Source organism: Rhinoderma darwinii, chromosome 8, assembly GCF_050947455.1.
Source record: "Rhinoderma darwinii isolate aRhiDar2 chromosome 8, aRhiDar2.hap1, whole genome shotgun sequence".
In the NCBI taxonomy this organism is placed as follows: domain Eukaryota; kingdom Metazoa; phylum Chordata; class Amphibia; order Anura; family Rhinodermatidae; genus Rhinoderma; species Rhinoderma darwinii.
The window spans coordinates 110121435-110136467 of NC_134694.1; the positions used below are offsets into that span (position 1 = coordinate 110121435).

Here is a 15033-nt window from a genome sequence, read left to right on the forward strand (position 1 = left end):
TCCTCTCTGCTTCTCGGCATGTGTAACTTCAGAGCTGGAAGGCTGCAGCACGGGAGTGGACCTGTCCCCTGACCTGAGTCTCATTTGACCTCATGTCACTGATGTGAGGTCACGTGACAAGTCAGGTGACTGGACTGGTCCACTCCCTGGCCGTCACAGACCCCAGTCAGAACGCCGTAATTTCCTGGCTCTTCCTGAAGCTGCTGCAGGTGTCCGACATACGGGGCGCCTATCAGCAGCGATCAGCTGCTCTTCGGCGCCCCCCCTTCCCTACCACCGGGTTGTGCCCGGGGCAAATGCCCCGCCTGTCCCCCCCTAGCTACGCCCCTGCCTAGTCTCTGCGGGTTATGTGTAAGGAAAACACGATGAAGTGACAAAATGAAAAGAAAAAAAAATATGTTTGCATATATCACTTTGTCTATATACTGCTCAATGTTAATGACACCCAAGGCACTCGTGAGGGCACTTGCATTGATGTTGTATGGCCTCACATATGCCTCCAAGACTATAACAATTGGTATGTCCTAAGGTTTTACAGCTGATGTAATATCAAGTTTTATTTACGACGCGTTTCGAGGCCGAACCGGCCTCTTCATCAGGTAAAATACAAATGCTATAATTTTATAGCATTTGAATTTTACCTGATGAAGAGGCCGGTCTGGCCTCGAAACGTGTCGTAAATAAAACCTGATATTACATTTGCTTGTTTAATCCCTCACTTTTACTACCCAAGAAAGTTCTTTCTACCAGTAAGCAGCGCCAGGGAAAATCAGTTTTTTCCTCTACCTCCAATTCTACCGTTCATCACTGGACCTTTTGGATCCGGATCGGAACCCAGGCTGCAGAAATATTTTGATACATGCTCCCAAGGATGTTGTGCTCCCAACACAACCAACCAGGTCAGCAGAACGGATCGCCTATCTGTGGTTCTTTTCTTATATCATTTGATGCACTATGTGCGCATTGTGTTGTTTTCTCTCCTCTAAGGTTTTACAGCAGTATCTAAAAAAGTTAAGAAAATAAAAAATTAATTGAAGTCAATAGAAAGGTGGCTTAAAAATCACCTAAAACATTGTTTCACAAAATATTCTTGTTTGCAGAAAATGTAGTTGTTAAAAGAAAAATTCAGAAAAGAAAATTCATACAGAACTGGAATTGAAAATGGCCCAACTGGCTTAGCTGGGTCATCCCGAATGATTGTTTCAGCGAGGCTCGTGTTTTCTGCACATGTAATACAGATGATGGTTATATGTCACGTGTTCACAATGCACCTCTACAAAGTCTGGACAAGCAATGGACCAGATTATCCTTTTTCTCTGTAGGTAAGATTAGTGTGATAATAGGAATCATCAAAGGGGGAATACGATGAAAATCTGTTTATTCAGCTTAAAGAGGCTCTGTCACCAGATTTTGCAACCCCTATCTGCTATTGCAGCAGATAGGCGCTGCAATGTAGATTACAGTAACGTTTTTATTTTAAAAAAACGAGCATTTTTGGCCAAGTTATGACCATTTTTGTAATTATGCAAATGAGGCTTGCAAAAGTCCAAGTGGGTGTGTTTAAAAGTAAAAGTCCAAGTGGGCGTGTATTAGGTGCGTACATCGGGGCGTTTTTAATACTTTTACTAGCTGGGCGCTGTGAAGAGAAGTAACATCCTCTTCTCTTCAGAACGCCCAGCTTCTGACAGTGCAGATCTGTGACGTCACTCACAGGTCCTGCATCGTGACGGCCACATCGGCAGCAGAGGCTACAGTTGATTCTGCAGCAGCATCAGCGTTTGCAGGTAAGATCGACTTACCTGCAAACGCTGATGCTGCTGCAGAATCAACTGTAGCCTCTGGTGCCGATGTGGCCGTCACGATGCAGGACCTGTGAGTGACGTCACAGATCTGCACTGTCACAAGCTGGGCGTTCTGAAGAGAAGAGGATGTTACTTCTCATCAGAGCGCCCAGCTAGTGAAAGTATTAAAAACGCCCCGATGTACGCACATAATACACACCCACTTGGACTTTTACTTTTAAACACACCCACTTGGACTTTTGCAAGCCTCATTTGCATAACTACAAAAATGGTCATAACTTGGCCAAAAATGCTCGTTTTTTTAAAATAAAAACGTTACTGTAATCTACATTGCAGCGCCTATCTGCTGCAATAGCAGATAGGGGTTGCAAAATCTGGTGACAGAGCCTCTTTAAGATGGCAAAATTACTGCTGGTTTCCAACTTGAGTGCTGGTAGTATGTTACAATATAAGAAAATTGTTATGTGTTCCTTATGTTCTTTTTATCTGTGATGTTCCTCAGTTGTTCACCATGTTCCTCTTTTACTATAAACATAAGTTGCTTTTGCTACGATTATTATGACTATGCAGGGGGCACATATAATATGTAGTTCATTGATAATGTTGAGGAATCATTCAGAAATACGTACGATTGGCAGGTACTAAGGTCATGACGTTTTAGGGAATGCCCCTTGGAGTTGAGTTACTAATATTCATCCTCTATGTAGTGTATATCTAAATGCACAATATAAACTGAAGAGTGAACTAGCGATTTTGATAAGAAAATTCCATAACATATGATAAACCATTGTCTACATATGATTTACTATATCATTGCTTCCTTAAAGGGTTTTTCCACTATCAGACAACTGCTGACCTATCCCACCAAATAGGCCATCAGTATATGATCAGTGGGGGCCCGACACCCGAACCCCGCACCGATCAGCTGCCCCAGCCACCAGACGTTCATGCCGGAAGCAGTTGGCTCCAGTCACAGGATAGCGGCCGAGCTGCACTGCAGCTCTGCTCTTAATCAAGTAAATAGAAGCAGAGCTGCAGTTCTACAGCATGGCCACTATGCAATGTACAGAGCCAACTGCTTCCGGCTTCGTACACTGCATAGTGTACAATGACATCTGGTGCCCTTTGGGATAAATAAAGTGTTTATCTATCTATTTAACACAAATAACAACACAATAACTATATTATGTTAAAATTTGTTACACCAATCACAGTTGATTTATTACACTAAGCAGCAGATTGCAGCACTTCACACAATGGGATGGAGCACACTTACCCCCAGCCCTTCCACCGATTAAGAGTCAGCGGTGCCCATGCACCTCCACGGTTTTCCCCTGAGCAAATCTTGGTCAACCCCCGACCAACCTTTGTAGATCCCTGAATCCTGTCCAAACCAGGGAACAGCCACACATCCTGTGTCCCCCCCCCACAAATAAGAAACTCTGTAGCACAGACATTGAATATTTCGCCATGGCCCATACCTACCAACTCATGTGTGTGAAGTGCCGCAATCCTGCTCACCGAACTGCCTTATTTTGCCCCCAGATTTCGCTAAGTCTTTAAACAATTTTCTACCGCCTCCTGCAGGTCGTTGGTAAATAAATTAAGACTAATGTCAAAAAAGTGTACGCCATCCCCTTTGAACAGTCCATTACACTCCAAGCCCAAGTCACGAGGCCACCAAGCCCAGTCACAACATTCTCCATTGCCTTGTTGACCTTCTGCCACATTCTTTCCACTGCCTTTGGTGATGTGGCACCGCTCCAGTTCCTCCTCTGAATCCTTTCTGACCATGCCAGCTTGTTGTCTGGCCACTTCTGTTTCCACGTCCTAATGTCCGCCCTCATCCTCTCAGTTAACTCTAGCCTTTTTATTGATGTCAAGTCATTACTTCCAGCAAGAATCCCCATCATGCTTGTTCTTTCACTCGTTGCACACTCTTCCAACAATCTTGTCTGATCTCAGGACTTGGAATCCTATACAACTTTCAGTTTCCTTACTATACAGGTGAGAAGGTGATGTCAGGTAAATGGGAAGAGACTCCTCTGCTACAGTCTCCTCCTATTTACCTGACGTCACCTTCTCACCTGTATAGTAAGGAAACTGAAAGACGTGTGAAGTTTTTCACGGCTGCTGTCATCTCCCTCCTGTCACTTGAATTCTGATCGTAGAGAGAAGATATCTCCACATCCTGAAAATGAAGGAATTTTTTTTCTGGAGACTGCAATATAAAAGGAGAAACATGGGAAGACTTGGGACAGAGCTGAGAGCAGCAGGAGAGAGACACGAGACAACCGGACAGGTGAGCTTCTTCTCCCGTGTATAGAATATCAGCTGTGGTCATTTCCATTATAGATTTATGTACAATCATTATTATCTCTATATATAGAAAAATTAATTTCTGTTGTCTGATGTCTGTTGTCTATTGCATGTTCTTTATGCACGGCCAAACGACTGGACCAATCTGCACCAAATTGGGCACATAAGTAAATCAGGCGATTCTTAAGATTGTAGACCGGGTTCCAGCTCTCTATGACCTACCGTTCTCGACATATTCACAAGAGCAAATATGACACCACTGGCTTCCACATCAAGGACATTCCTCCATATCACATCAGATGACCCGTATTAGCCAATAGAAGCTCGCAGGTCCTTCATTCTTAGCCACACTCACATACACACAGTTTTAGACCAGGTTTCCATAACAACCCAGCCATTTTTCTTTACTCGCTGTAAACGAACTGTACCTATACTGGATTTGAGCATTCTCATAAATTCCAACCCTTTCATACTAGTCATGCCTCCAAAAAGGAACCTGCACTTAGACTAAACACTCCTGTGGCAAAAAGGATGGCTGCTGCCCGAGCTGATGAAATCTCTCAACAGAACCAAGCCCGTGGAGTTCAGCATTCTCATAAATTGAACCCCTTTCATACCATTCATGCCTCCAAAAAGGAACCCTGCACTTGGACTTTATTGGATATGTCGGCTTCATATCAGTAGGAAATGAAGATTTTAACCACAAACACAAACAAGAAACAAATAGACCTGTGTGAAGCCGGGGAACTCTGCTATTCTATATGATAAAAGTCAATGTCTGCTTGTCTGTCCGCTATAGGCATCCAAACGCTTGAACCATTTGACCCCAAATTTGGCGCATAGGTACATCGGGTGTTCAGGAAGGTTTTCATATATGTCCCGACCTTGCCGTTGTTCTCTGTTATTAGGCATTATAGTGAATGTCTGTTTGTCGTCCTCTATAGGCATACAAACACCTGAACTATTTGACCCCATATTTGGCACATAGATACATCGGGTGTTCAGGAAGATTTTCATAAAAGCCCTGATTTTGCTGTTGTTCTCTGTTATCAGCCATTATCACATGATCACAATCCAATACTATAAAAGCGAATACAGACATTCGCTTTTATAGTAAAGATGTTTTTATCTGGCAGTAGCTGGTAGTGCACTTTACAAGATAATTCAAGATGGGAAGGTACATGGGAGCGCTTACCCATAACAACCAATCAGATTACTGATGGCCCGGAGGAAAGATACATTACTCCTCTTGCCCAACTGCAAGATGATCAAATGTCTCATACTGCTGCTCGAGCTGCTGAAACTCCTCAGCAAACTCGGGCTTTCTCAGCAACAGATCCGACAGGTGGCTCTCAGAAGCGCAGAGACTCCTGTCCGATACCGGGCCAGAAAGCAAGCTGATAGTGCACATCATGTTCAGCGCGCTAATGAGTGGGCTTTCATGCATGATGCTGTTTTCAATTATGATCCAGCCGTAGTTTATGGCCAACTGGTAATAAAACTGCCAATGTTGTTAACCCCTTCCCGCCGGAGCCATTTTTCACATTTTCACTTTTGTTTTTTCCTCCCCACATTCCAAAAGCCGTAATATTTTTATTTTTCCATCAATATTGCCTGATGAGGGCTTGTTTTTTGTGGGACGAGTTGTAGATTTTCACAGTACCATTTATTGTACCATATAATGTAGTTGGAAACTGGAAAAAAATATATATGTGGGGTGGAAGGAAAAAAACAGCGATTCCTCAATCTTTTGGGTGATTTTTGTCTTTACGGTGTAAACCGTGCGGTAAAAACAGCATGTTAACTTTATTCTGCAGGTAAATTCGATCACAGCGATACCAAATTTATATAGTTTTCTTTATGTTTTACTACTTTTACAAATAAAAAACTGATGGTTAGAAATGAAATTTTAGTTTTGTGGCCACATTCTGAGAGCCATAACTTTTTTATTTTTCTGTCAATTTAGCGGTATGAGGGCTTATTTTTGGCGGGGCAAGCTGTAGTTTATATTAGTACCATTTTGGGGTACATGAGACTTTTTGATGATCACTTTTTATTTAATTTTTTGTGGGAGATAAAGTGACCACAAAACAGAAATTCTGAATTTAATTTTTAATTTCTTACGGTGTTCACCGTGCAGACTAAATAATGGTCTATTGTAATAGTTCAGACTTTTACGGAAGCATAGATACCAGTTATGTTAACTTAAAAATTTTTTTACATTGCGCTTGAGGGAAAATGCGAAATGGGGGGGTTTGTGAACGTTTCATTTTTTACTTATTAAAAAAACATTATTTTACTGTTTTTTACTTGTCCCCCTAGGGTACTTGAACCAGCGATCGTTGGATCGCTTGAACGATATACTGCAATACTAATGTATTGCAGTATATCATTATTCTGACAATCTCCTATGAAGCCCTGCTCGGGGGTTAATCGACAGGCTCTGTCACAGCCTTAGGACTTCATTTCCTACCAGTTTAGCTGTTAGGTATTTAGGAAGTTAAAATTGAAATAAACCATGTGTAACTGCCGGGGTATATAGGGCTACTAGTGATTTCCCTGTAAACCAAGAAAATATGAGGGCATGGATTAGAATCCTGGGCACCCTTGGAACGAATCCAATGAATACACGAACAGACAGACCGACACGTTATACCTGGGCAGTGCCAGGTACTTTTACTAGTATTATATATATTATATTTTATACACAGATTCATAGGAAAAAAAGAACGTCACCAGATTCACACCAATACTCCAGCCATGGACATCAGACTGGTGGTCTTCAGTATTGTACTTGTGGCAGTGACCGGACATCCACAGAGGAGAAGCTGCCCGACGTCCAGATATAAATCAGTATCTTCCGCTGACATCCGGGTGATCAGACAACTGCAGAATGAACATGTAAGGAGGGAGATTGTCTTATGATGAGATGATTCTTGAGTCAAAAGTCAGAAACCACAGAAAATCTAGAAGAGAGTTTAACTCATCTTTTCCATTGTGTATCATATTGGGGCTTTCAAATGGTGGAAGGTTAGACTATCCAAAGTCGAAGGCAGGGCCAGCTTAGGATAGATGGTGCCCAACGCAAAATTATCTTTTGGTGCCCCACACCCATCATAAAAAAAATGCCCCATGAAAACTATAATGCCCCCCCACAGTATAATGTTCTTTATAGTGCCCCCACACAGTATAATGCTACTTTAGTGCCCCCATACAGTATAATAATAATATTTAATAATATAGTATATCCCCTTCAAGGATACAGTATTTTGTCCTCTAACTGTACACACACAGTAATATTCCCCCATGCTGTGGCCCTACACAGTATAATGTCCGCTTAGTGACCTCCACACAGTATAATGCCCCCTCCCCTGGCTGACACACACAGCCCCCCCTTGTAGATAGTGCCCCCTGTAGATTGTGCCATATCCTCCTTCTAGACAGTGCCATACAGCCCCCACCTCCCCCTTGTAGACAGTGCCCCCCCAAATTTTTTTTTTTACTCATCTAGGCCCCGTTCCCATAACAAACTGAGCTGCAACGCCGCAAAGCCACAACGCCGATGAGTCCTTGCGTAGGCCTGCATTTCCCAACATTTTCGGACTAGAGGCACCCCAGAAAAAAAAATCAGCCCCCCCACTCACTGTAAAATGACCATCAGCCCGCCACTCACAGTAAAATGACCATCAGCCCCCCACCCACAGTAAAATGACCATCAGCCCCCCACCCACAGTAAAATGACCATCAGCCCCCCACCCACAGTAAAATGACCATCAGCCCACCACTCACAGTAAAATGACCATCAGCCAGCCACTCACAGATGCCCCGTGTAAATAGTGCCACACAGCCCTCTGTAGATAGTACCACACAGCCCCTTGTAGGTAGTACCGCACAGCCCCCTTGTAGGTAGGACATAGATACTATTGAGTGTGGCGTCACTACCGCTGTGGCAGCCACAATGGCTGCTAGCGGCGCCGGCCATGGGGGGGGGGCCGTCCCGATGGGCGGCACAAGTGCCCTCATGCCCAGTGTCACCGCTGCTAGCCACTTAGAGAAGAAGCGCCCGGGTGGAAAGGCAGCTGCTGAGTCACCGGGCCTGGCTGCTTCTGAAACACAAGCAGGGGAAGGGAGCCAGCGCAGAGCCCCCTTCCATCTGCTGGAGTAATGCGTCCCGTACGCCTTGGTCTAGTACATGATGAGATCAAGCATCTATGTGTGTTTCCTGACTTTTGATTAACCCTGTTTAATAGACATCAGCAGCCACACTTTTACTTGAATATATTTTTAATACAGTAATTTATACTGAATGTATAATATACATTGAATTATGTAAAGCTATAACAAATCCTGCTCCAACCCTCCACAGGAGAAGAACATGTCCACCAGTGCAATGAAATGCTATAGAAGAATGATGAGACACAAGCCGTCTGTATGTGACTTAACGGTAAGTAGATTATAGATATATGACATTCTCTTCTCTTGCTGACAACTTTCTTGCATGATAGTCCTCAAAAATCAACCCCTCCTCTTACTTGAGGAAAAATATTCAAGAACCTATAATCCTTTCAATATCTTCCCTCCTACAGTCAAGTGACCGTCTGATTCTGACCTTGGGGCGAGTTACGGTAACTACTGAAGTTCTGGAAAATCTGTCCACGTCTGCTGTCCCTGACCCTGTATCACAGTCACTCATGATATTGCTAAAAATCAGAGATGATCTTCTGATCTGTGTAAGTCCATATGGTCCTCTTGTTCATTGTTTGCATGGTTCATGCTTTGATTTTTTCGTTATTTCCACTGGACATATTGACTCTCAACTTATCAACAACTTGTATTTCTGACATTCAGAAAGACACACCAGGACACAGTGGAACACCTTCTGAGCAGCTGAAGGCATGGCTGCACCATCTACAGCAATTTATGGAAGCGGTATGTGTCCTACACAAGAAATGTGGATGTGTTTTTGACTATTTTTTATTACACCCAAGACGGATCAACTGTAGGAACTGACAATAAAAAGAAGACGTGGTGTCCAGAGAGAAGATGAAAGAATACAATGTGAAATGAATGAGAGCAAAACCAATACTGACCACCAGGTGTAAAATGCGCCAAACAATATTATGTCCTCTATGGTGGAGTAGGTAAATGTTCCTGGACATATAGAGTAGATAAGGTTCTACTTAGGACTAGAGGTGATCCCATTATAGAATGATCTGAACTACATAGAAAAGACAGAAGGATGAAAGAAGAACATAGATGGCAGATAGAAGGGGTGGGGGTGCCATAAAAATGCAGAGAATTTGTACTTGGTAAATCCACTACATGAATAACAAAACACTTCATATTTTATTTTGTAGGCTTCTCCACAGTGTCTCCAGGATGCCGTGTTACTCAGTCTCATACAGTTAATGGTGGAAGATGTTGGGTGTTGGGCTCATGGGAAGTAATTACAAAGAAGCTTCGAAGAAGATCCACAACTCTACAGGTTGTTCTTCACTTTTCAAGCTCAACTGAAGAATTTCAATTTATGGAACATCTCCGATGAGTGTCACCAATAAGTCCGTTACCTTAGTCCTATGACTAGCAGTCATTATAAAGACTTGATAAGGAAAATACATGATAGCCCCAAAATGACGATATTTCTTAAATATATTTATTTATTTATATTTATTTTATAATTTATTTTATTATATATTTGATGATTAATTTATGTTACTGTATTTATTTACATGCTGGTTTTCTGCTGGATTATCTAGATTGTCTTTTCTCTTCTGAATGTCAAAGTTTTAATACAATTAAATAGCTTTGAACACTAATTCTTTTGAAGAATGTATTGTTTACATTTTTTACAAATTTCACACGCTGAAGTGTTGAATTAAAAAGACAATATTCCTAACTGTTTGCTGTCAAGGAAAACAATAAGAACATATTATAAAGCCTTAAAGGGGCTAACCCAACTGGATAACCCTTGTCCATCTGCCCTCCATCTATCAGTAGAGCAGAGAGACGCTGGAAAGAATGTCTCCTGCTCCGGCTTACACGGCCGACCATGATTTCCCATTCATTAAATGTGTGGTCACCCAAACTGCTTCCTTTTGAAAAGGGGTTGAGCAGTTGAGAATCCCCTGTGAGGTTGTAAGATGTAACCAGTTATTTCAGATCCAACAAGTCTCATCTATATTGGATTATATACCATGCCATACTCTTACTATAACATTGCTTCCTCAAGTTATGTACAGAAAAAAAGGGGGTTGCAGGATCGTTGCTGAGCACTTGGAGCTCAAGTAGGGATCCCATGCCACATGACCCAAAGCTATGGAAATTGTTGTCTTTACAATACGTGGCATGAGTTTCATTACTACCTCCCATTGCTTGATTCATCATTGCCAGTAGTAAAGTTGGAAATGAAATAGTGGTGGCATTGGTATTGGTGCCACCCCTTTAAGATCAAGGTATCACCAAAGGGTGACGTCGTGTAATTCATCTGACTTAGTGATAGATGGCTAAATGATGATGGGTGATGGACGATGATGTTGTTGTGCTGGAAAGAGCCTGTCAACCGGGTCCAGATGTGGCTATATTGGTGGATGGAAATGATGAGGATGAAGATGATGTTGCTTAGCGTGAAGACTAGGGTTAAGAATTGTTAATGAGCAGGCAGAATCAAGTGGGCACCTCCAGAGTCAGATATGAAGTCTTCAGCATTTGTTCTGGCTCCAAAGGTATCCAAGAAGCCCAAAGCATTGGTGACGAGAGCAAAGCCATGGGGAGTACTGCTGCATATTTCACCTTGTCAGATGATCTGTCTCTGACTATCTGCAGGTTGTACAAAGCCGTGTGGGCTCATGTTTGGGCACAATGGCCTTACTGACTTAGATGTGCTTTCATCATGCCATTGTGTGCATTGGAGTGCCCAGAAGTAAAACTTTCCAGGTAGATTTGGAGCCAAAGATTTAACGGGATTGTTTAATTAAAAAACAACAACACATTTTTCAAATACACCCGGGTCCGGACTCTCTAACCCTCGATGATCAGCTGTTATGGCCAGAGCTAGCCGCATATGGACAGAGATTTCTCCTGCAGCAGGCACTGCAGGGAGAATCTAGCATTACATAATGGCTATTCAAATGAAAGGCCAATTATATAATGCATGGATAGGCCAGGTCTGTCGCCAACATGATGGATGAATACAATAAAAATCATAAATATTCTGGATAAATATTTCATAGGTCACCAGAAATGGAAACGAGCTCGATGGCACCAATAATAATCATCATTAGATCAGTATTAATATTGAGCAATTTTATTTAAACATTTCTTTTAAATAAATAAAAAAAAATAGAATAAATTAACCAGCGAACAAGATATACATAAATAAATAAATAAAACATACATATAGTAATATAAATTAATTTGCAAATATATAATAAAAAAAAGTAAATTATATATAAATAATAAATAAATAAGTAATATATAAGAAAACCTTTTTGAAAATATAAAAGAATTCTAAATATTTTAATAATGCTCTAGAAATCATTGACGAATATGATGAAGATCTAGAGGAGCTCCATTTTCTGTGTAGAATGAGCGGTCAGACCCATGGACAGTGATTTTCTTCTTTCTCTTTGCAATGCTTTATAGTAACCATTGGTCATAGGATGAAGATAATTGAGTTATGTGAATGTTCTTATGTAATGTCGAAATTTAGAAATTCATAACTTGGACAGTGAAGAGCATCCTCTAGACTTGTGGAAATTCTTTAAAGCTTTTTTTGTAGTTACTTCCCACGAGACCAACACCCAACATCTTCCACCATTAACTGGATAAGACTGAGTAATACGGCATCTTGGAGACATTGTGGAGAAGCCTACAAATAATATGTAAAGTGTAGAGGGTTTATCATTATTTAACTTTAATGTATCACATCTTCATGACATCATCAGACCAATTACATGATGTGATCCCCTTTAGTCTTCAATGGAACCTCATTTACTCTACATGACCAAAGTCATTTATCTGTCCCACCATAGATGTACCGGGCACATAGAGATTTATACATATGCTAGATATTATACTCCTCCATTTGGCACCTTGGGGGCAATTTAGTGGATTCTTATGCACCCAATAACTTATCACTATCAGGGCGTCTTGTACACAGCAAGCGGATAGTCCTAGTGTTTAATGGTTCTCAATTCCGTAAAATAAATTTGCGACAAATTTTTATTATCAATCGATGTGACAACTGCACACAATATTCTTTGGCACCTGTTATATCTCTCTATTGCTTTACTAGGACACTAGTCCCATGCTACCTTCACCCTCAAATGTCATCCATCTCTCCACCGGATACCACATCTTCTTGATATTAAATTCACAAGTTAATTAGTCTTATCTTTAATTTACTTATCACAAATAGAGTTTAGAACAAACACATTTCTCATGTAGGACACTTACCGTGTCCATAAAATGCTGGAGGTGGTTGAGCCATGGCTTTAGCTTCTCAGAAGTAGTCTCATCACTGTATCCTTGAGACTTTTTCTATTAGAGAGAAAAGGAACATGAGGGATGGTTTAATATGTCTCATACATACACTTAAGAATGGCAGATACAAAAAATTGGGCATAGGAAACATACAAACTTACACAGATCATGAGATCTTCTCTCAATTTATGGAAGAACGTGAGTGACTGGGATCCAGGATCAGCATCACCAGACATGGATGTATTTTCCAGAACATCAACTGTTACTGACACTCGTTCCAAGGTCAAGATCAGCCGGTCACTGGGCTGTTAGAAGGAACAATGGAGAAGATTAGAGGTTCATGTAATAGACTTCTTGAGTTTGTGGGGGGGTTAGTGGATTGTTATTTAGAAAGGATATCAGTAAGATAAAAGACCACTATGTCCTCACCATTAGGTCACATACAGACGGCTTGTCCCTCATCATTGTTCTGTAGCATCTGATGGCATTGATGGACATGTTCTTCTGCTGTAAAGGATTGGAACAGTTTTATCTAATCTATATCACACATTTGTATTCTATTTTTTTTTATGTATTCACAATAAATAACTAGATGCTTTATCTCATCATGTTGGTTACTCTACCATGCCCCCATATAATATTTAATGTATTAGATGAGTTAAATTGTCTTTCAGACTTTCTGTGGTTCCCGACTTTTAACTGAACCTGCGTAGCTGTGAATGAGAATCATCTCATCATAAGACAATCTCCCTCCTTACATGTTCATTCTGCAGTTGTCTGATCACCCGGATGTCAGCGGAAGATACTGATTTATATCTGGACATCGGGCAGTGTGTCCTGTGTGGATGTCCGGTCACTGCCACAAGTACAATACTGAAGACCAACAGTCTGATGTCCATGGCTGGAGTATTGGTGAGGATCTGGTGACTTTCTTCTTTTCCTATGAACCTGTGTATAAGATATAATATAATGATTGTATAGAAATCTGTAATGGAAATGACCACAGCTCTGATATTCTATACACAATAGAAGAAGCTCACCTGTCCGGTTGTCTTGTGTCCCTCTCCTGCTGCCACTTTTAGCTCTGTCTCAAGTCTTCCCATGTTTCTTCTTTTATATTTTTTAGTCTCCAGAAAAGAAAATCCTTACATTTTAAGATGTGGTCATATCTTCTCACTACGATCAGAATTAAAGTGGAATAGAGAAGTGTCAGCCGCCGTGGGAACTTTATACGACTTTTAGTTTCCTTACTATAAGGAGTGAACGTGTTGAAATCTCTATTCATTTAACAGAAATAACCACACAACAAACATATTGCGGCATCATTTGAAGCACCGGCCACACTTTATTTATAACACTAAGCAGCAGAGTAGAATGAATCCAACAGATTGCGGCACCTCACACGATGGACTGGAGCGTGTCTGCCCCCGACCTTCCCATCATTTAGGAGCCAGCGAGTCTCTTTGAATGGCCCATAGCTAACAAATAATGTGTGTGAAGTGCCGCAAACCTGCCACAAAAAGTAGGGCTCATCCAACTGCCCTACTTTATCCTCCCACTTCACCAAGACTTCAAACAGTCCATTAAACTTCAAGCCCAAGTCATTGTGCTGCACCACCAGGCCCCCAAGCCCAGCCACAAAATTCACCATCATCTTGATGAGCTGACATTTTGTTTCAGCCACCTTTGGTGACGCAGAACCCCTCTAGTTTCTTTTCTGTATAGTTTTGACCATACCAGCTTGACTTCTGGCCACTTCTGTTTCCATGTACTAATGTCCATTAATCATCCTCTCGATCAAGTCAACCGCCCACGTTGATATCAAGTCATGAACTCCAGTGTAATTTACCATCACACATGGTGCTCCACTTAATGCATACTCCTCCACCAATCTTGACATCTCGTTCCACCTGAGGCGTCTGAACTTTATACAATGTTTAGTTTTCTTACTAAACAGGAAATTAATGCAGTATAAACAAACATATGAAATACAATCAATGACATAGTAAACTAATACCGACTATGTCTCAAGTGTCTTCCATTGTAAAGATTTATTTTAGAAAGTGACATTAAGAATTTTTACGTTTGTACATGTTTATACTGAAATTCTCTCTCGCACTCTTCTTTGCATCATTCTTTACCATCGGGAGGTTTCTGATGTTTTTTAAATATTTTGTAAAGTATTTATTTTATGTATTTTTCATCATAATATTTTTTACACTTTTTGTTTGCATGCTGTCACTTTCACTGGGTATAATGTTTTGAACTGCACTTTATATACTTTTTATTAATATGTGGTTTTAACTATGGTAATGAAATAATATATTTTTTAAGTCTGAATTTATTCCTCTATGTGAGTAAACTTCATATGTTATGTGACCTCATTTTCCGTTCATCTGTTGCAGGTGTCAGCGATCTTATAATTGACTGT

At 41.0% G+C, this 15033-nt stretch overlaps 1 protein-coding gene across 1 annotated transcript; it reads left to right on the forward strand.

Moving 5' to 3' along the window:
• Positions 1-6868: 6868 nt before the first annotated feature.
• Positions 6869-9698, forward strand: LOC142658860 (interferon lambda-2-like). Its single transcript, XM_075834472.1, has 5 exons — positions 6869-7022; positions 8488-8565; positions 8708-8851; positions 8970-9050; positions 9479-9698. The coding sequence occupies exons 1-5, from the start codon at positions 6882-6884 to the stop codon at positions 9566-9568; spliced, it is 534 nt and encodes a 177-aa protein (XP_075690587.1). The 5' UTR covers positions 6869-6881; the 3' UTR covers positions 9569-9698.
• Positions 9699-15033: the final 5335 nt, after the last annotated feature.